The sequence below is a fragment of the Fukomys damarensis genome, unplaced genomic scaffold (genome assembly GCF_012274545.1).
Source record: "Fukomys damarensis isolate Sample0158 unplaced genomic scaffold, DMR_v1.0_HiC HiC_scaffold_4, whole genome shotgun sequence".
NCBI lineage: Eukaryota > Metazoa > Chordata > Mammalia > Rodentia > Bathyergidae > Fukomys > Fukomys damarensis.
This window is the reverse complement of record NW_022900916.1, coordinates 30921398-30941426: the sequence shown is the minus strand read 5'-3', so window position 1 is coordinate 30941426 and position 20029 is coordinate 30921398. Positions and strand designations below refer to the sequence as shown.

The following is a 20029-nucleotide window of genomic DNA, read 5'->3' as shown; positions in this document are numbered from 1 at the left end:
TGTTCAGCACAAGTCTTCCATTTTTGGTCTCCTGATAGCAGGATAGGGGAAAAGAAAAATGAAGGGTTAGGATGTAGGTGTGGCCAGGAATTTGCACCCTGCATTTCTGCTCACTTCCCATCGGTCAGAACTTACTACATGACCAGAACAAGGCACAAGGGAAGCTGGGAAATATATTCTGCAGATGAGAAATTATGCTTTTAGCTGTAACTGCCAGTGGTTTATTAGTAAAAAGAGAAAGAAGTGGATAGGTTTGGGTTAGCCTGCCACAGTTACATATCTTCTTTCCATCTCTCCTCTTTCAGAAAATATCACCGTGCAGACGATGATTAACATCTTAAGGGACAAAGCCAATGGAATCTGCATAGACTCTGAATCCTTCCTCACCACAGCCAGTATAGTGTCCGTCCTGCCTCAGAATAGAAGCTCTCCATGCATTCACTACTTCACGGGGACTCCAGATCCTTCCAGGTTTGTCTGACACACAGTCATGGAATCAGAAACTGTGCACCACCTTAAAAATTCACTCAACAAGCATGAACTAAGTTCCTGGCCATGCCCTTTCCTTTGATAGCGAAATCACATTTTTTTAGTCCATCTCAGCACGGGCAGTACAGCGCAAAGAGTGTGATTAGCTGAAGTGCTGTAGCTCTATCCAGTCTGATTGTGTGAAGTGGCTGTAGTCACATAGTATTTATTACAATCACCAAATGAAATTGTTATTTTTAATTTCATCAAATAGTTGTTGAGAATACACATACTATGGCCCAAGCATTGTGCTTTAGATGTGGGATACAAAGATGAACAAAATACAGTGAGAGATACAGAGATGCCCAGATTTATCAGAAAATTGTTCCTATAAGTCACTGAACAAAATGGCCCAAAGGAATTACAGGTTGAGGCAACTTTAAGTATTCTTGGAGACATTGTGTTTTAAGGAGTTGTTTTCTGCATACTCATACTTCAGCAAACACGGATCATTGCACAGTTGTTAGGAACAGAGTCTCTAAAATGAATGAACAGGATTTGCAGTCCATCCCAGTCACCCCTTAGCTGTTGAAGTTACTTAACCTAAACTTCAGTTACTGTAACTGTGCAGTGGCTACTTTCTGTAACTAGCCCTTAGTTTTATACGCTTGTTGGGAGGATCAAGTGAGATAACCCAAGTGTGTACCTAGTAGGTCTAACTGTTATTTATTAGGCCATCTCTGATTACTAGTCCGAGAGCAGCTTCTCTTCAGTAATGTCATGTATGTCACAGGTCGCATCATTAGTAGCCTAGAACCAACCATTCAGTGCTTTCTAAATTTGTTCACTATTGGAATTATTGTAGGGGGGAGTCTTGGAAAAACACCCAAAGCCGCTGTGTCAGAATCGTCAGGGTGGACCCCGAACTCTAAGGTTCAACATGAAAAGCTCTGCACGACTGCCTATTCCGTGGGTTCCCTGGAGCACTTCCGGTGCTCCACTGGGCAAATCTGTAATCGTTGCTTAATATCAGTCAAGCTTTTGAATCTGCTACCAAAATATCCGCTGCTGCTAAAATCCTTTCCTTTTGCAGCTGAAAATATTCTTTCTCCTGTTATTATTTCAGGAACACGAGACAAGGATGTGTCTCGCTAGGAGGACTTTCTTCTTTCCTCTCCGTTTTCTCCCTCTCCCCTTCCCTCTCTTTCCCTCACCTCCCTATTTTAAATGATTCAGGGGAAGAGTCAAGCATTTCTTCTGGCCCTATGGCCTCATTTAAAACTACTGCTAATATCATTAGCTCACCTAGCCCTCAGGTCTGACTATTGGACTTAGTATAAACTATTCTTCATTTTTCATTCACTCATTCGATAAGCACTTTTTAAGCACCCACTGCATACCAGATTTGCTTCTTGAGTATCAGGGATGAGGTGTGAACAAGGAGAGTAGTCCCACAGATGACATGGTGAAAGGGAGAGCTTCACTGAGGAAGGAACTCCCTGAGGAATGCCAGGGACACATTGTGGGAAGAATGGGAGTTTATTAGGTATAAAAAGCAGAGCAGAGAGACTGGCATATGTAATGGCCCAGGAGCATGAAGAGCACGGCACAGGTTATAGACGGCACAGGTTACAGGTGCGCTTCCTTTTGTGGACAAGGCTGGCAATTAAGTTTCCATCTCTTTTGCCCCCTGCCTGTCCATTAAAGAAGCCCAGCCACACTCATGGGTTCCCCCGCGGCCCTTTAATATGGAGCTGCGGCCATTCAGCAGTTCAGTGTTCCCACGCCCTCTCTGGATGCTCCTCTTTGAATCCAGCTCCTGGTTTTTAATTCATCTCCCCATTCTGAACTGCCGCTTCCATGGTCCCACCTTCCACACACATTTTGGTCTACAGATTTGGGGCTCCTCTGCTCCCTGGGGTCTGGGCTCCTCTCCTGACAGATAGGGCCCTAGGTTGCTCGCCTAGTGCCGACAGCCCAGCAGCCTCTTGTGAGGACCCTGCTAGCCTTTTGCGGGGTATACATGGGTGTTTATTCTGAAGTACCTGGGATGTTCAGATAAGGTATTTGGACATTGTTTTTTAGGAAGCCGGAGCCTTTCAAGGAGGGGCTTGGGCTGAAGCACCCCCCCCTGTCCTGCTGCCTCACATAGCTGCTCTCACTCTCCTTAGGAGACAGGCTTTGTGATGCCAGGACATGAATGTAAGGGAATTTCATTTCTCAGGCTGAAGTACATGGCTTAATCCACTTATAGAAATGGGTCACAAAATAGCCTTCTAATATTTAAAATGGAAACTTTCAAGTAATTAAAAAAATTATTCATGGTTAAACTAATTGAAAAGACCTTGTAGAAGATTAAGTCCCCTCCGGAAGACATTCATTTTTACCTTCCCTGGTTAAATGGGCTGTGTCTCCCACTCTGACTGTATAGAACTGTCATAGGTTATTTTTTGTTCTAGTCACCATTTCGGTGTTTCTCTGTAATTGGGCATGTCCAACATTTTGTATTTTGTCAGCAGGAAGCATAAGTACCTACTCTTAAGGTTTTTTAGGTAGCACAACTAGAGAGATCTTAGTTGGCTTCTGTGAGTGCTAAGAATATTAGAAATTTTTAGATAGTCTCAGAGTAGTGGGCTTGCAAATGACTAGATCGAAGAGCAGGACCATAATACAGTATTTATTTCTTCCAGTCAGTGATAGAACCAAAGGATACCGTTTTGGTATTGTCCTGTCTACTTGGGCACTTACTTCTCTGTTCATTGCTCACTGCATTAATTATAGATCATTTTCTTGAAAAGACCTTCTCTCACATTCACTTTCTCCCTGCCTTCTTCCCTCCCTCCATTCTACCGTGTGCCAGGTACCATGTGAGTGATAGCAGGGGATGTGCAAGTCTTCTCATTAATTTTATGGGGAAGGCAGATTCCACTGTACCAATATTCTATCGAGTCAGCTGGACTGAAGTCATTCATAGAGCGACACTAATTGGCTTTGGTACACTGGTTCTGACTTTTGCAAGCCATTTCCTAGGAAGCTGCAACTTGTTAAAGCTTCATTGATATGAGGAACTGAGGTAGGAACAGAGTCTTTGAGTGTACTAGGGCCAAGCAGAGCCGATTGTATGAATCTCTGCCCAATTCTGTGTTCCCTGATGCCATCGGTAGCTTAAAATAGGCCACAGAGGAAGTATTTACACCACAGAATTCTGCAGACTGGGTTGTTTTTTTCAGAGATAGATATTTTAGAATAGCTAAGCACTAAGAGATCATTGCATATAGGAAAGCGCACAAATACTCAAGATACGGGACGGTAATATACAAGCGGGGAGATAGTTCTAGGAAAGTGGGATGTTTGACCTACTTTAGTGGCAGCCACATGTGGTACCTTTTTGTTGCTCGAGAATATGTCCTGAGGCCAGACACCATAACTTCTGCAGCCTTTGGAGCTGTAAAGGGCAAAAAGGCATTCATTCTCCCTTCCAGCTGCACTCCGAATTCTTCCAGCACTGTGTCCCCTCTCTGTCCATGTTACACTTTTGACTTATTAAATCCTCCAAGGACCTGGGTCAAGTATAGCATCTTTAAGTTGTCCTGTACTCCAGACGCATTAGTTCTCTTTCCCTCTAAAATTGAAATCTCTTCATGGATTGGTGCCACTCTCAGTCAGCTGAGGCTTTGATGATGTGATGAAAGTGGCATATTGTGGCAGTAAAGCTGCAGTGACCCTGAAGATGGATTGCTCAGAGGGCCACCTGCATTCTGTGACAAACTGGTTATTCTAGGTTCCTTGAAGATTGGTTCACAGTTTAGCAGATGCATCAGAGCAGGGGCTTTTGTCTTGTTCCTTTCTGTACCTAATGTCCTTCAGTAGATTCTCAGGTCACAACAACAGCCTGGTTTAATTGCTTGGGGAATGTCCACCTCTCTGGCAAGAACAGCCCTGGCCTGAGGTCAAAACTGTTGGTGGCCACTCAAAATAAAATCCCAAGTCCCAGAGCACAAAAAGTCATTATGATGATGATTTTTGTAGTGTCACAATGTGTATAAGACAGCGATGGAAGGGTCTAAGAATGGGAGGCCGTGGTTTGATCTCAGAAGATCTGCATTTAGTTCTCCACCTGCCAGTTATGAGGAATGTGACTCTGGATAAAGCACAGAGCTTCTGTGAGCCTCAGTTATCTATAAAACAGGACACTGTGCTGAGCGCTGTGTCCATAGTACCTGGAACAGTGCCTAGCACTTGGTCAGAGCTCAACACATAGCTACTGAAGGAATATGTGAATGACTGACTAAAGCCACAAGACCCAAATGCAAAGTGGGCTATGATAGAAAATGTTAGAGGTTTTCATGATATTTTTGCTTTTCTTCCAAAATGAGAAAACAAATGATGGGAAAACAGATTTTTTTTTCATAGTTTGGTAAACCCATCACAAGGTTTTGGAAGGAAGAAGGACAGATAGGCCAGATACCTCCAGTGGTGTGCCTTCCTGGCTATGCCTCAAAGTGCCGCTCAAGGGATAAAATTCTGTGGCTCCGAGAGAGACCCTTGAGGGCTCTGATGTGCTTTGTGTCAGGAGCTGTGTGCCTGGGACCTGATGACTCTCTGTATAATGCACATGGTCTTGTTGGCCTAATTGTCCTTCATGGGGGTCTCTTTAAAGTAGCTCAGCTAGCTTTAAACTCCTTGCTAACCAGCCATGTGCTGCCTGCCTGTGGCCATTGGAAGCACTTCCCCCTTCCGGCCTAACATTTTATGTTCATGTCATACCACATCATGGACGGGCTGAGTGGCCAGGACCAGTTTTGAGTTAAATGATTTTTCTGAAGGTCATTCTCAGAGTCAGCCCTGGGGACGGAAGCACCACGAGCTGTCTGGAGACCTCTCACGAGTCTGTGTTCCCTAAGTCATCCACAGGACCCTGGGTCTCCATGTACATGGCCAACTGAGCCTTGTCCTGGACGGGTGGTGGGAAAGTGGTCACGACCTAGTTTCAACTTTGACACTCGTTGAATATATGACCTTAACCAAATCATTCAGTCTCTCTGCATCATTATTTGGCATATATTTATTCAATAGCATTGAAGAAGCTGCCATCCAAGTGTGGGAAAATGCCAGTGTACCTCTTTACCTAGTTGGAATTTTTAGTGAGGATTGACAAGAAATCAGAACATTTGAGAGTCACTGAGTCACCCACAGTCCCGTTATGGGGATGTGACAAATGGTCAAACCTGAATGATATGTAATTCCTGAATCTGAAGTAAATACTCCTTTTATTACAACTTATTATCAGCAGTAGTTCTTATTGACTATTCTGAAATAGTAATTGTCTTTATATAATTTTATTATTTATATTATTTACTCTGTCTCAGAAAATCCCTTTTTTTTCCAGTACCGGGGTTCTAACTTGGGCCCTGTGCTTGCAAGGCAGGCTGTAGAACCACTAAGCCAAACCTCCGTCCCGAAAATCCCTCTTTAACGACCATAACTTCATCTTTTTGGCAGCTGACTTCCTTACAGACTTTGAAAAAAAAAAAAATCCTTAGAACACGTTGGCTGCTTTAAATATTATGGGTACCTGCTTGTATTTATTTATTTAAAAAAATAAAATTGATAGAAGCGATAAACATATAGCATTTATTACCTTAGAAAAGCACCATCTTCATTAATTAAACTTATGTTCATATTCCAGTGATGTGGAGTGGATTTTAAGTTGCATCCAATAGAGCACTGCAATTTCTTCCATGTTAAATGCAGAAGACTGACTGTAGGTGGCATGAGCTTATTGTGGGGCTGTGGGGACACAGGTCACGTGACAAACATGTGACATAGAAATAGCAAAATAGTTTTAGACCCTAGAAGGGACCAGAGAGATCATGTTAGTCCAGATAAAAGCCAGAGAGGAGAAGCACGGGGCCCACAGTGGGTCAGAGGCAGAGAGAGGCCTCATGCACCAGCCCCATCCCCAGCCTGGTTCTCTGCCCCTCTGGTGCCAGACCGTCCTCTCCTGGACCCTCTGACTGGGTTCTCTCCTGGAGTCACTGTGTCAGAAGAGACACACAGGAAATAAAGCACTGGGCGTTCAGGAGTGGAGTGCAGGTGTCCTGATGAGGAGCTTCCTGCTGCCCTGTTTTTGAGTGGTGGAGGACACAGGTGGGTGTGGGGACAGCAGGAAGTAGCATCTCACAAGTGGACATCACCATGCTTTCGGTTGATGAAAGAAGCCAGGAACTCCGATCCCAGGAGGCATCCTCGCCGGCCTAGGCTCAGGAGGCTTTGGCACAGATTGCACCCTCTTGGCTGCCTGTGGTGGAGATGGAAGCAGTTCCACCGAAAAGCCTCAGAGCCCAGTGGTGAACATGGGGGAGGGAAGGGCCCTGGAAGGGCACAGCCCAGCATGCTGTGTGCTCCCCAGCAGATAGGGCTGGGGAGTGACTGGGACTCATCTCCCATATATAATACATATGTAAGTCACCTGCAGGGGGCAGCAGAGTACTTGACACGTGTCCTTATCTATTTCCTCTCCACCAGTTTGGGATGTGAAGGTCCTACGCCTTTGCGTTCAGGTTAAGTTGGTCTGACTTCGGTGTCCAATGTAGTGACCAATGTCTTTCCTCTCTTGAGCCCTCTTTCCCATGGTCATTGCAGGAAACTAGCCTAGGGTTTTTTCCTTATTACCAGTGTTCTTCACAGTGTCCTCAGATGTGGACAGTGTTATGAGTCCCTTGGGATCGTTTTAAACTGCACATTCTGTTTCAGCTTCTGCAGTGGTGCCAGTGCTGCAAGTCCAGGACTTGACTTAGGCAGCAAGGGTGGCTGGTTCCCTGTCCTTTTCAGGTCATAGGCGCACAAGAATGTTTATATGGTGCACGGATGAGGTTTCTCTGGCTGCCCCAGGCCCCACCTCCCTCAGGGCTGAAAGTCAACCCCGCAGCTCACTTCTGTCCTACATGAGGCTCCTTGGAGTGGGCCTTTGATGTCGTCTGCCTTAATGTGTCCCATCCTAGAGTCTGTGAGAGACATTTACAAAGATTTTTGTAGGCTAGCACCTCAAAAACAGAAACCAAGGACCCTTATCCAGGAAAGAAGCAGTCAGGTCTCTTTACCTCAGACTGACGGGCTGTTCCAGCCTTTCCCTGAATACTGCATGTCTATTTGCCTGACTTTGTAGAACTGAGAAGGATCTCTCAGAAGGTGCATCCTGAACTGAGACAGTCTGTTTTGAGGTCTCCTTGCTATAAATAGAAGATTGTAAAGCTGAAAATGGCTGTTAGTTTTACGGAAATAACTACTAGCACACTCAGTGTGTCTGTTTTGGCATGTACCCACACACTACCCAGCACCCACCCTCACTGAAAGCTGGCTCGGGTTGTTCTTGGTTGAGTAAAAGGACAATTTCTGGGTGTCCTCAGGCTCTGAGCTCAGTCTGCTCTAAGCGGCTCTCTTTTCTTTCCAGGTCCATATTCAAGCCTTTCATCTTTGTTGATGATGTAAAACTTGTCCCCAAAGCACAGTCCCCCTGTTTTGGGGACAATGACCCTGCCAAAAAAGAACCTCGGTTCCAGGAGAAACCAGACCGCCGGCATGAGCTGTACAAGGCCCATGAGTGGGCACGTGCTGTCATTGAAAGTGACCAGGTAAGCTTGGATGGGGGCCCTTGGCAGGTGGCGAGCTGTGTGAGAAGGAGGGCAGGGAGGCAGCCAGAAAGCTCCTCTCCTTCTTCTCCAGCTTGAACAGTCTCCTTCCAGAAAGCCAGGTTACCCAGGCACTTCCCTGAATGCTGGTGTTAATTCTCCTACCCACTCTACTGCAGCCAAGTAAGACAAAGCCTCTACTTTTGATCTTACTCTGGAACGAAGTGGGCCAAGAATATCTCTTACTGCTGATTTAGGAGTAATAAAGTGCACAGTTCTAATAGAGATACTCAATGTGCTGCCTGCAATTCTTTGTATACTTTTGAGGGTATGCTTAATGGTAATGTTTTATATAAAGATGCAATCTTATGTTGCTTCAAATAAACAATTCTCCAAAGACATTCTGAAGATGGATGGTGGTGATGGCTACACGACAATATAAGTGTGCTAAATGCCAGTGAGCTTTACATTGAAAAAATGGTTAAAATGGAAAATTTTATGACATATATACATATGTATATATGTTTATCATAATACAAATATAATTTTAAAAAAGATTCTCAAGCTCCCAGTATTTTTTTTCTTTTAAAGTAATTCTTCCAAGTGCTTCTCCCACCTTCAAAGCTTTGGCTAATAAAGTTAAAAGATGACAATTCAAACCAGAAAAATACCCAGTGTATGTTCCCCCAGCACCTAATCTATTTCTGCAGGAGCCAATAGTGAAGAATTTTCATATAAATCTAAGGTTGTATTTTGCTGTTGGGAGGAGGAAGGAACATAGTTGCTAGAATGCATCTGTGCTTCCAACTTCTGGGTTTTGTTTGTTTTTTGTTTGGGTACTGGGGATCGAACTCAGGACCTCATGCTTGCAAGGCAGGTGTCGGCATCACTGAGCTAGATCCCCAACGCTCCCAACTTTTAATAGGTCCAATTTGCCCTGAAGACAAATTGGTGTGTATATTTCTGAGGCCTGGACAAGCCTATTTTCTTTCTTTTTTTTTTTTTTTTTTTTTTTTTTTTTGGTACTGGTGATCAAACTCAGGTCCTTGTGCTTGCAAGGCAGGTGGTGGAACCACTGAGCTAAATCCCTGACCCTTTCTTATATTTGGCACAGTGGATTATCTAAAGAGGAAGTAAAAAGGGGCAAGACTAGTAGATGAGTTTAGAAATTGAGTCCCTGTGGCAGGGTGTGGACCATATTGGAGGAGGTGGGCCAGACTGTGGTAAGGAAGCCAGTGAGACCCCTGGGGCTGTCGGTGTCCACTGTCACAACTGTTTGGCTGACGTGAAGTGGCCATGTCGTTCCTCAGGAACAGGGCCGCACACTGAGGAAGACGATGTTGGAGCTGGAGAAGCAAGGTCTGGAAGCCATGGAGGAAATCCTGAGTAGCCCTGATCCCCCGGACCCTGCTGAGGTGGGGGACCTTTTCTATGACTGTGTCGACACGGAGATTAAGTTCTTTAAGTGAAGTAAGCATTCCTTTCCCCCTTCTTATTTAAAACTTCCCACCTGACTAAATTACCAGCAAAACAAACCACTCTCCTGTTTGAGTCAAATGAGAAAGTTATGATGTGGCCTCTTTTTCTGAAGCCAGATCCAACTGTTACCTTGTGTCTCTAAACGTCTCCTCCTTTGCCATAGTTCCCCTTCCTTTGCCGTGTAATGTGTATCCCCTTTGCCTGGTGTTCGGTTGTGTGATGAATTGTGGATTCAAAGCTGCTAATCTTCTATTTCAGTGACAGTGGACACATTAGCCTCTCCTGGGAGAGCTGGAGTTCATTAGGCCTTGAAAGACAGGCTCACAGTGCTGAGCTGGTGGGAAAAGCAAGCTCTTTTGAAGTCTTAGTCTTTCAGAACTAGTTTCTCCCAGGTTAACAAAAGGCATTTGTCTGTACACAGGCTCCTGTGTATGGAGTCAAGGGAGAACGTCTCCCGTTCCCTTGAGCCTATAGCTGTGTGTAGTGCAGTCTCCACCCTCCTGGGGACAGATGGGGGGAAGGAATCAGGAGGGGCCTCCTCGCGCCCAGCTCTGTCCCATGATCCTGAAGGACCTATCTTCTATGTGCTTCCAGACCTGTTTCCACAGGCAGGAGTCTGGGCATCTGTGTTAGTTGGAGCCCTTGGGTCTTAGAGATCCCAGGACACCATGCAGGTGACCTCCTTGAATCCCTCCATGGCTCTCCCAAAGGGCATGCCTGCTGTGCCTTCACGGCAGTACACTTACCCTATGGATGCACCTTTGGGTAGAAACGATCTGGGTCTAGTTGCTAACATCTAGTCTGGGATCCATTAAATGGCCCTGTGGCAGAATTTCCATCTCACACAGCTGTGGCTCTCTCTGCTAAGGAGGGAGAGAAAAGGAGAAACTCTTGACTATTTAGATTGCAGTTAAAGTGGCTGAAAGCTGGGCAGCGACTACTTTATCTCAGCAGAGAGACTATATTTAAACTGATTTGTTCCCAATGCTATATTTGCACCAGAGCATAGAAAAACATGCAGGGAAGACCAGGTGGGGTCTGGGAGGGCAGAGGGCAACTAGGTGACAGAAGGATGCAGAGGCATTTCTGTGCTGGTAACAGTCCAGCCATCTGCCTCCTGCCCAGCCTGTTGGGCCCGACAAATTGGTATAAGAAGCAGCTTGCTCTTGCATCTTCCCCCTTAGTCCCTGTGCCCTAAGCTGCTCACTGAAGTGGGTAGAACATGGTGGGGGCTGAGCTTCACTGAAACCCTCAACCACTGCCGAAACGCCCAGGGTCACAGATACTAGAGCACCCAAGTGGGAGATTGCCATTTGGGCCTAATTATGCTTTACCATCCTCAACAGGAATCTGCAAAAAAATTGTGGACATCTGCAGTCTTGGAAATGGCTTAGGGTAATTCCTTCCCAGCAGCAGAAAGGGGCCTCCCAGCCTTCCCATATGGGTGTGGAACCTAAGGATCAGAGGTTTTATTGGAACAACCCTTTCCTTCCTACTCTTGCTCAGCTGTTTAGTGAATTCTGTTTGTAAAACTTCCAACTACCTGTGGTGAGATGGGAAGAGTATTTTAGCAGACAAAGTTAATGGCTGCTGGTCACGGTGCCTTGTAGTTGTGAGTAGTGTGCAGCTGCTCAGGAAGAAAGGATGATACAGGTACCCATGCCCTCCCAAGGCCACCTGATGAGGGATTATGTAAAATGGGACTATGAAGAAAGCCACCCTAGTATTTCACTGCGTGGTTCCACCTTCTCCCTCTTAGGAAACATTTCCCTACCCCACCACATCTGCAACTGCCAAGGTGATTCCAGGTTTGATGAGGAGTCTAGAAGAGAGTAAATTACACAGAGGCCTCCTTTCATTATCATGGGGAAGGCTGTAGGCAAGGCTGCCAGCTTGATGTCATTACCCAGTTGTGCAGCGGGGAACACAGTGACTACTTAGGTTAGGGGCCCTGACCTCAATCAAGTGTCACAGAGAGGGGCCAACCCTACCTGCCAATGGTCTTGGCTGGCACTGAGCAGCACAGCTGTGAGGTCACTGCCTCACCACTAGAGGGCACCACCATCCTCTGTGGCACTTCCTGGCAAAGCGGGACAGGCAATGGTGGTGGTCTGTGTACAACCAAAACCCAAATAATAGCAGTGGACTGGTTCTTTGTGCATCAGGATGGTTAGGGAAACACACACACACACACACACACACACTCTCACACAAGCACACACACACACACACACACACACACAGAGAGAGAGAGAGAGAGAGAGAGAGAGAGAGAGAGAGAGAGAGGAATCTACTGATATAGATGTACTCTTTCAGTGACCTTTATCTTCTTTAAATTAACAGCTGGAAATACATTGTTGGACTTTGAGTGGGTTGTTATAAGGGGACTGTTTCTTTTTAAGTGCTCCTAACAGAAAATGATTTGGAAAAAAATGCTCATTACATGGATAATTTCTTCACAAGGGATTGCTTTTCTGAAGGCAATATAAGAAATGAATATACAAAATGAAATATTGAAATATGACAAGGTTTAAAGGTCACTGTGTGTAAATAGCTTCCTAGAATATCATCTGTGTATCTATTAAGATGGGGGGGGCGGTGCATGCTTTGTGCAGAAAGAAATCATGGCCATAAAGGATAAAGTTGCCCCCCCAACTTCTCCCCCGTGACCTAACATAAGCTAGTTAGTCTAGTCTGGTAAACGGGATTCACCATAAGTGAAGACTCAAGGCAGACACACCAGTGAAAGTAAATTAGCAAAGCAAAAATATCTTTTCATTTTTGGAGGTGACTTGAACTTGTAGGTAGAATAAAGATATAATCAAAATTATGGAGATTCTAGAGCTCAGTAACATAAGACTCAGTGTTATCAATAGGAGTCTACCTTACAAGCTAACAGAGCAGGCAGGTGTATACCTATTAGATCTTAGCCATGAAGTTCCCTTACTGTTGGGTGAATCTTTAGATATAAAGCATAATTATTGACCAGACAAATAACTTTGCATCCTAACTGATGTCCTACATTGGCACAGGTGACACATATCTCTGGCTGGGCCAGCGAGGAAGCCAGGTGGGACCAGTGTGTCAGTTCTGACACCTCTTGCATTCTTTCTTGGAGAGCTGTGCATCCTTTATTGGAAAGGTCTTCATCTGAGCTCTCAGCTTCAGGAAGGAAGCACAGGGAGGAGATGGGAGGGGACCTACTTCACTGGCCACTTGCACTTGCAGGGGAGGCATGGCAGGTGATATGCCCAGCTGTCTCAGCACAACAGTATGCTTCCTGTAGCTGTGGCATTTCATTCCACCCAGTCCAGAGTCCCCGCTCCCCTTCTATGGTGTGTGTCAAAATGTGCTGTATCTAACTGATGCCAAACACCCCAAAAATGTCATCTGCAGATTTCTCGTGGGAACCAATATGTACATTTGCAATCATGCTGTGAGAATTTAAATGTGTTAACTGGAAAATGCTACTGCCAGGGAAAATAAAATCTTTCCGTTTCCTGCAGTGGGAACTGACCATGTAGTCTTAACAGTCTTTTGTACAAACACATCTATAAGCCAGATAATGTCCCTATCCAGTGCTTGCCTTGGCATTGTCTCTAAATGCATCGAGCATACAATAAAAGATACTGAGATTAATGTCTTCTGTCTTGTGTTTCATGGAAAAATGTAGGCATCAGCCACAACATAGAAGATGAATGAAAGGGGCTATGTGTTTCTAACTGGAAACTTCAGGAAACTCCATCATTCCGCAATTTCCTGTATTAGGTACCTTTCTGAATTAATTCACTCTTTCATTAACACAAAACTACAATGAGATAGTAACTCAGATCCATCAGGATAGGGACTATTAGATAGAAAATGTTGAGCACTCAGAGAAGCTGGAGCCCTTCTGCACTGCTGGTGGGAACATAAAATGGTGCATCCACTATGGAAAACAGTGCTTAAGAAACTAAAAACAGAGCTGTTGAATGACTCAGTAATGCCCTTCCTAGTATGTACACAGAAGGTCAGAGGTAAGGTCTGGAAGAAGTATTTGTCCACCAGGTTCACAGTAGCGTTTTTCACAGTAGCTAACAGGGGGAAGCAAGTACGCACAGAAGGATGGATGAGCAAACAAAATGTGCTGAGGTCATTGTTACTATTTACATAATAAGGCTATTATCTCATCTTAGAAAAGAGAAGAAAACTGACACATGCTACACAACCTGTATGCACATTCAGCTAAGTGAACTACACTGGTCACAGGAGGACGTTATATTTACATGAAGTACTTGAGTAGTCAAAATTAAGGAAGCAGCAAGTGGAAGAGTGGCTGCCAGGGGCTGGGAGGAGAGGAAATAAGGAATATTTGGTAGATACTGAGCTGGTTTTTTTGAGATGATAGGAGTTGCAGAGATGGATGGTGGTGAAGGGTGCACAGCAAGGTAGATGTACTTAACGCTGCCGAACACTACACAGTTAAGATGGTATGTTTTATGTTATGTGTATTTACCATGAGTTTTTTAAAGAAGACAAAAAATCCAAACCAGATCATCAGATAGTTTATTCTAGAGGCTTAGTAACTCCACAACACAAGGATACCACTTATGGAAAAAAAAAATAAAGCTCTCTTCACTCTTACACAGGCATAACACAATTGACTGTCTTGTTCAGACAAACAGGACTTAGTTACCTGTAATGAATGGACCTATCAAGGTCTGGCTGGATGACGACTTCATGTGCATGATAAGGAAATACTGATTCTTTAAACTTTATTCCCAGCTTGTTCTTAATAAACATAACACCCCGAGGAAAGGTTCCAAGGTGACAGAATGTGTATTACATCGCTTGTGCTGCCGTAACACAATTATCACAAACCAGGAAAAAGGCTTTAGTTTTGGGTCAAGCAGTCCGAGATTAAGGTATCTGTGGGGCTGATTTCTTCCAAGGGCTGTGAGAGAGAATCTGCTCCAAGTTTCTTGCCCAGCTTCTGCTCCTTTGCTGGAAATCTCTGGCATCATCCCATTCTGTCTTCCTCTTCACACTACCTTCTCCCTGTGTGTTTGGCTATGTCCAAACTGCTCCCCTCTTTAATAAGGACACCAGCCATATCTGATTTAAGGCTCCCTCTACATCACAATGACCTCATTTTAATCAATTATATCTGCAGTGACCTTATTTCCATGTAAGGTCACACCCTGAGGTACTGAAGATTTGAATTTAAGTATAATGGGGGGGGCACAACACATCCCATAAAAGGATGGGTTCATGAAGGATGCCAAAGCCTCCTGGGGGATGTTCTGAGAATTTGGAACTTGCTCCTGACACCTGCAGTCCTTCCTGTTAAGCTGCTCTCCTCACTCCTCTGGAAACTACCTCCTCCCATGCTTAACTCCATAAGGGGTGCTTACAGTTACAGCTCCTTCACCAGCCGCGGTGGTAGATGGTCAATGACTCTGAATTCATTGTCTGCTTTGTAGATTATCTTGGGCCGGTGCTTTTCTTCCGTTTTGACTTGCTCTTTCAGTCATTACACAGTTTATCTGTACCTCCACCAGTGTGGGACAGGCAAAATAAGTCAGCCCCTTAACTCATTCTGATGCAAAGTGTGTAGTAGCTAGCTTTCATGCCAGTTTCTAGATGAGGTCCATTTCTGGAACATCTATGAATGTTAATTACCCCTCTTGCTTTGTTACCCAATGGCAGAGCTAGTGAAATGAGGTCTCAGCATATGTAAGTGGATCTCCTGGGATGCAGCCAGCAGAGATGTTTCTGAGCATGAAATATGTAAACTGGTTGCTCCTGGGTGTGAGGTGTGTCCTTACCTGGCTCTGATGTGACCCAGGGCTTCCGGGCTGGCTTGGACACACATGTTCCCCTTGGGCAGATGAATAAATAGAGGCACAGACTTACTTTCCCGAAGTTGGAAGAGACAAAACAAAGATTGGAGTCTTGTTTGCCTTCCAAACTCACACAGCACATGGCACCTCACTCCCCTGTATCAGCTTCCGGCATCCATTTAAAACACTCTAATGGAGGTTGAAATGGTTCTGCTTCATACAGATTTTCTTTTAAGAGGTTTGCTGGATTGGGGGAAGGGAACTAAGGGCACTTTAAGCAGCAAGTTGTTGCATTTTAACACGTTAGCAGAATTTATAAGCATTGCACTCTGCCCATTTTATAATAAAATTTAAAGTGCTATGTAGTTTTTTAAGTGCATCTGAAAAGTTTTTTCTACCTTACTTGATTTTTCCAAATATTCATGAGATTAGTTCAAAAGAGAAAAGCCTGGTTTCTAACCCAACAAGCACTTATTACAGCAAGCACAGGGTCCCTGTAATATGCATTTTGCTGTGGCATTCTTAGAATCCCTCCTAATCCTTACAAAGGTTTGGCTTAGTATTCAAATGTGAATATATATATCTCCCATAAATATATACAATTCTTTCACTCCGATTTAAAAAAGTTTTGGCTTAGATTAATAGTGGTGATCACAGATGGAATTGTACTAGGAAACAATCTTGGGAGCATTTCCACTTATTAAAGTTTATTAGGTACAAAGAAATGAATTTGCTGAGGAGACATCAATAAATATAAAATACAGGAGACACTGGGGGAGTCACAGACGGCAGAGTCAGCGGGAGGACAGCAGGGGAGCCTTTCCTTGTGACTTCACGGTCATTGCCCTGGGAACTTGTGTATCAGCACGCGACAGCAGAGGTTGTGAATTTGGTGACAGGGCTCGAGGAGGGATGCGATGCCAGAGTCCTGAGGTTTCTCCCTACTTACTGTTTTTGGTTTCTGCTTGTTCCTTTCCTCTGTCCGTGACTGGTTTGATTTTCCAATTATAAACCAGCAGTGCAGAGCATGAACATAGGAACATGTCATCAGGGCAGGTGGTCTACTCTGAAGGTGGGCTTGCCTTTGTCTAGGGTCTTCTTCGTCATGGTAATTAAAGCTTTTATACTTATTTACACATCTAGGAGGAAGGCAGAGTGGCTACTGTTCCAACAAAGAAATTCTGACCTTTCTGAAACTTTCCACAACACATCAGTAATGCAAAAGGCCCAGAAAGGTGCCTTTCCCATTGATTTCACTGTTACAGTTTTCACTTGAGTCATGCTGCAGAGATGGAAACTTCATCCTGGCTCTCAGCTGCTTGTCTGGATCCAGAAAGCACAATGCCAATGTAGGATACCAGCTTAATCTTTGCTCCAGACAATAGTCATGTGTCTGCAGTCAGGCTGGCCAAACCGTCCTCCCTGTCCATCATTTCTGGATGGCTTTGCCTGCACCTAATATCCTAAAAGCGTAAGTGGGTGGTCCAAAACCAACATCTTCTACTTCTTGCCCTTCCCAATTTCCTTTGATTTGTAGCTATTTTGAGCATAGCTCAGGATCAGTCTGTTTCTATTTTTGTCTCCTTTCCCTAATACAGCCCTTTCCCCCAAGGCTGGGGAGCACTTGGGGTCAGACAGTAAGCAGATGCACCTTCCACATTTGCTGGCTCAAGGGAAGTGGGAGGGCAGTCCTAGCCAGGCCCAATCCTTTCTATGTTCAGGGCTGTGGAACTGGCACACATCCCTGGCCCCCGGGTGCCGGCCAGAAGGCAGGGGAAACCACCAGCCTTCTACTTTCTCTGTAAGCTTAGAAGGGAGTTTGGTTTGGCCTGAGGGCCAATTCCCAGGGTCCCAACGCATAGGGATGGGGCCAGATTCTTGAGGCACATATTTCATGAGATGTTTTGTTCTACACTTTTTCATAGCATATTTTCCATGGAAATCCTGCACTCAGGGTGGGGATGGGGATGAACAGACCCCTGAGACACAATTTATAGTTTATTATAATCATGAATTGTGTATATTATTTAACCTGCAGGAAAATAAAACATCAAGATCTCATAGCTGACCTTATCCTTCCTACTGGGATGGGACTAAAAACTTGGAGGGATGGGACAAAAGTGAGAAACATGTACACCAGGGATACTGTAAACAGTAAGAGCATTGGCTACTTGTAAAGTAATTCAGTTACAAAAGGGGCCCTGCAGAAGGCTCAGGAGGGGCCAAGCCCACTCCTGCCTTGACATTGCGATATATTTATAATAGGCAGCAAAAAGACATCCCTGTACTGCAAAACAGAAGCGAGATGTGGCACCTCGCTCACTGGAGGCTGCGTGGCACTGCTGGGGTGTGGGGACATATTACTTCCTCTGAGCTGCATCGTTATAAGGCATTATTTGGTTTGATTTTGCAGTTGGTGCAATGAGAATATAAAGTCATGCCAATAAGAAGCCATGGTGGGTACTTATGACTTTCGGATTACCTGCAAACTAAGGACACTCTTAAAAATGGTTCAGAATATAGGAAGGGCCAGCCTACAAGCATATTTACAGTCAGAATAGACACTATGGGGTGTACCAGGGCTCTGTTTGTACAGACAAATGCCAATGTGCATTTTAAAAAATGGAGACATGGTGTTTTAAAAAATATTACTCAAAAGGCGACTAAAATGCTGCTGTAAAGCTCGTGCAAACCACATATTTACAGTAAATTAGTGCTCTGTCAGAGCCTGTATGTCATCCGAATATAGTTTGAGTACAGAAGAGTCAGACACGTTCTTTAGCAGGCGTCATCCTGCCGTATGGAGCTCCAGGACTGTGACTTTACCATCTTCTCACCGGAGTGTCTTTAGGGCTAACTGTGGAAACATGGCAGAACATTGCCGGGCGGTGTGAGAAATGCACTGCACACAAAAGACCTGCCTAAGGTTTGCCTCACTTATACAAGGACATCAAGGTGGGGAGATGTTTTCATCCCATGCAAGGAGCTAATTTTACCCAAGGAGTTGTGGGTGGGCAAACAGATAAAATGGCAGATGAAGCTTACCATATGTGGGGACTTAATGCTGTCTTAGAAACATTTGTGGGACCAAGCATTAGTAATTCAATTGGAAGACACTCAAGGAAAGCAAATATTCTGAAGGTACCAAGTCAAGGTAAAAGAAAAGTGAGAAAGGGATCCAGGCCTCAGACTTCCAGCTCAGGTCTCCCATCTATGCGATGCTCACTATATCCATAAAGAGAGTTATCACTGAGGCATTGCCTGCTGTCTAGAATAGTGATTCCTTATCCCTGTTCTGTGTCTTGGTGCACTAAAAATGAACTGAGGAGGTCTCCACTGAGACATAAAGGATCTTGACTGTGGGATGCCCACAGGTGAATTTATAATCCATCCTTTACTGGACAGTCATGGTCAGAGATTAAAACCTATCAGTCTGGGCTGATTTAGGCATGTGCTTGCCATGAGGGTGGGGACCAGGTCCTGCAGAATGTCCTGCAGTCCTGCCACATTGGTGGTGAAGGCACCATTTATCCCTGGAGATCCTAACATGCTAGGATAAACAGGGAGATACAATGTCAGGAGCACTGGATAGCAGTCAGAAAGTGTGACCTTGTACAAGCTCCTAGACTCTCTGGGTTGTAGTTTCCTCTTTTGTAAAAATGCCATTAAAGCTATTTTTCCAGCTTGTTCACAGGATTCTTAAAAGGATCAGACAGAGGTAACAGACAAGCTAACTGAAAAATGTAAAGAGCCATATCAAGGTAAGAGAGTATGATTATGAGGTTATATTTTTTCTAATCATAACTGGTAAGTATGGAAATTGCAAATATACCAAGAAGAAAGTAAAAATCAGAGATAATCTAGAGCCAGTGTCTAAACTGAGCCGTTCTGTAGTTCTGTCATTTCATAGGACACTAAGGGAAGAGAAAGTGATAAATTTCCTGAAGAATAGGGCAAGTCTAGTAAAAGTCTTCAGCTTTAGTTTATCTGTGACTATTTTGATTTATCCCACACTTTTGAAGGATAGTTTAGCCAGATATAACAGAATTCTTGGCTGACAGGTTTTTTCTTTAGTTTTTGAATATACTGGCCCTCCTACCTTCTGTCCTCTAAAGTTTTGACAAAAAAAATCTGCTGAAACTCTCATCAAGGATAAGATTGTTTGTTATGTGACAAACTGATTTTCTCTTGCTGCTTTTAAGATCCTTATTGTCTTTCAAAAGATTAATTATGGTGTTTCTTGATGTAAGACTGAGTTAATCTAAAGTTTGCTGAGCTTGGATGTTTATATTCATGCCTATTATCAAATTTAGGTGGGTTTTCAGCTATTATTTCTTCAAGTATTCTTTCTATCCCTATCTCTTTTCCTTCTAAAAATCCCACAATAAATGTGTTGGTCCACCTTATGGTATCCCACAGGTCTCCTAGGTCCTGTTCACTTGATCTTTTTAAAATTTCTGTGCTTCAGACTCACTGTCCTACCTTCAAGTTTACGGATTCATTCTTTTGCCAGTTCAAATCTGCCTTCTTTTATGGTTCGGGGATGAACCCAAGGCCTTTACACAGAGCTGCATCACCTGCTGTCCTTTTTTTTTTTTTTTTTTTTTTTTTTTTTTTTTGTTTTTACTT

General features: G+C 44.2%; 2 protein-coding genes across 2 annotated transcripts in view; one reads left to right on the top strand and one right to left on the bottom strand.

Annotated features, from left to right (window-relative positions):
- Scrn1 (secernin 1) overlaps positions 1 to 13217 on the top strand; it is a 59883-nt gene extending 46666 nt beyond the window's left edge. Inside the window, exons 6-8 of the mRNA XM_010628296.2 lie at positions 306 to 471; positions 7922 to 8102; positions 9410 to 13217. Of these exons, the coding sequence (XP_010626598.1) occupies positions 306 to 471; positions 7922 to 8102; positions 9410 to 9568 (506 nt within the window). The 3' untranslated portion in view covers positions 9569 to 13217. The remainder of the gene's footprint in view (positions 1 to 305; positions 472 to 7921; positions 8103 to 9409) is intronic.
- Positions 13218 to 16300: 3083 nt separating this feature from the next.
- Wipf3 (WAS/WASL interacting protein family member 3) overlaps positions 16301 to 20029 on the bottom strand; it is a 65082-nt gene continuing 61353 nt past the window's right edge. Inside the window, exon 10 of the mRNA XM_010628364.3 lies at positions 16301 to 18257. Coding sequence (XP_010626666.1) covers positions 18234 to 18257 — 24 coding nt within the window. The 3' untranslated portion in view covers positions 16301 to 18233. The remainder of the gene's footprint in view (positions 18258 to 20029) is intronic.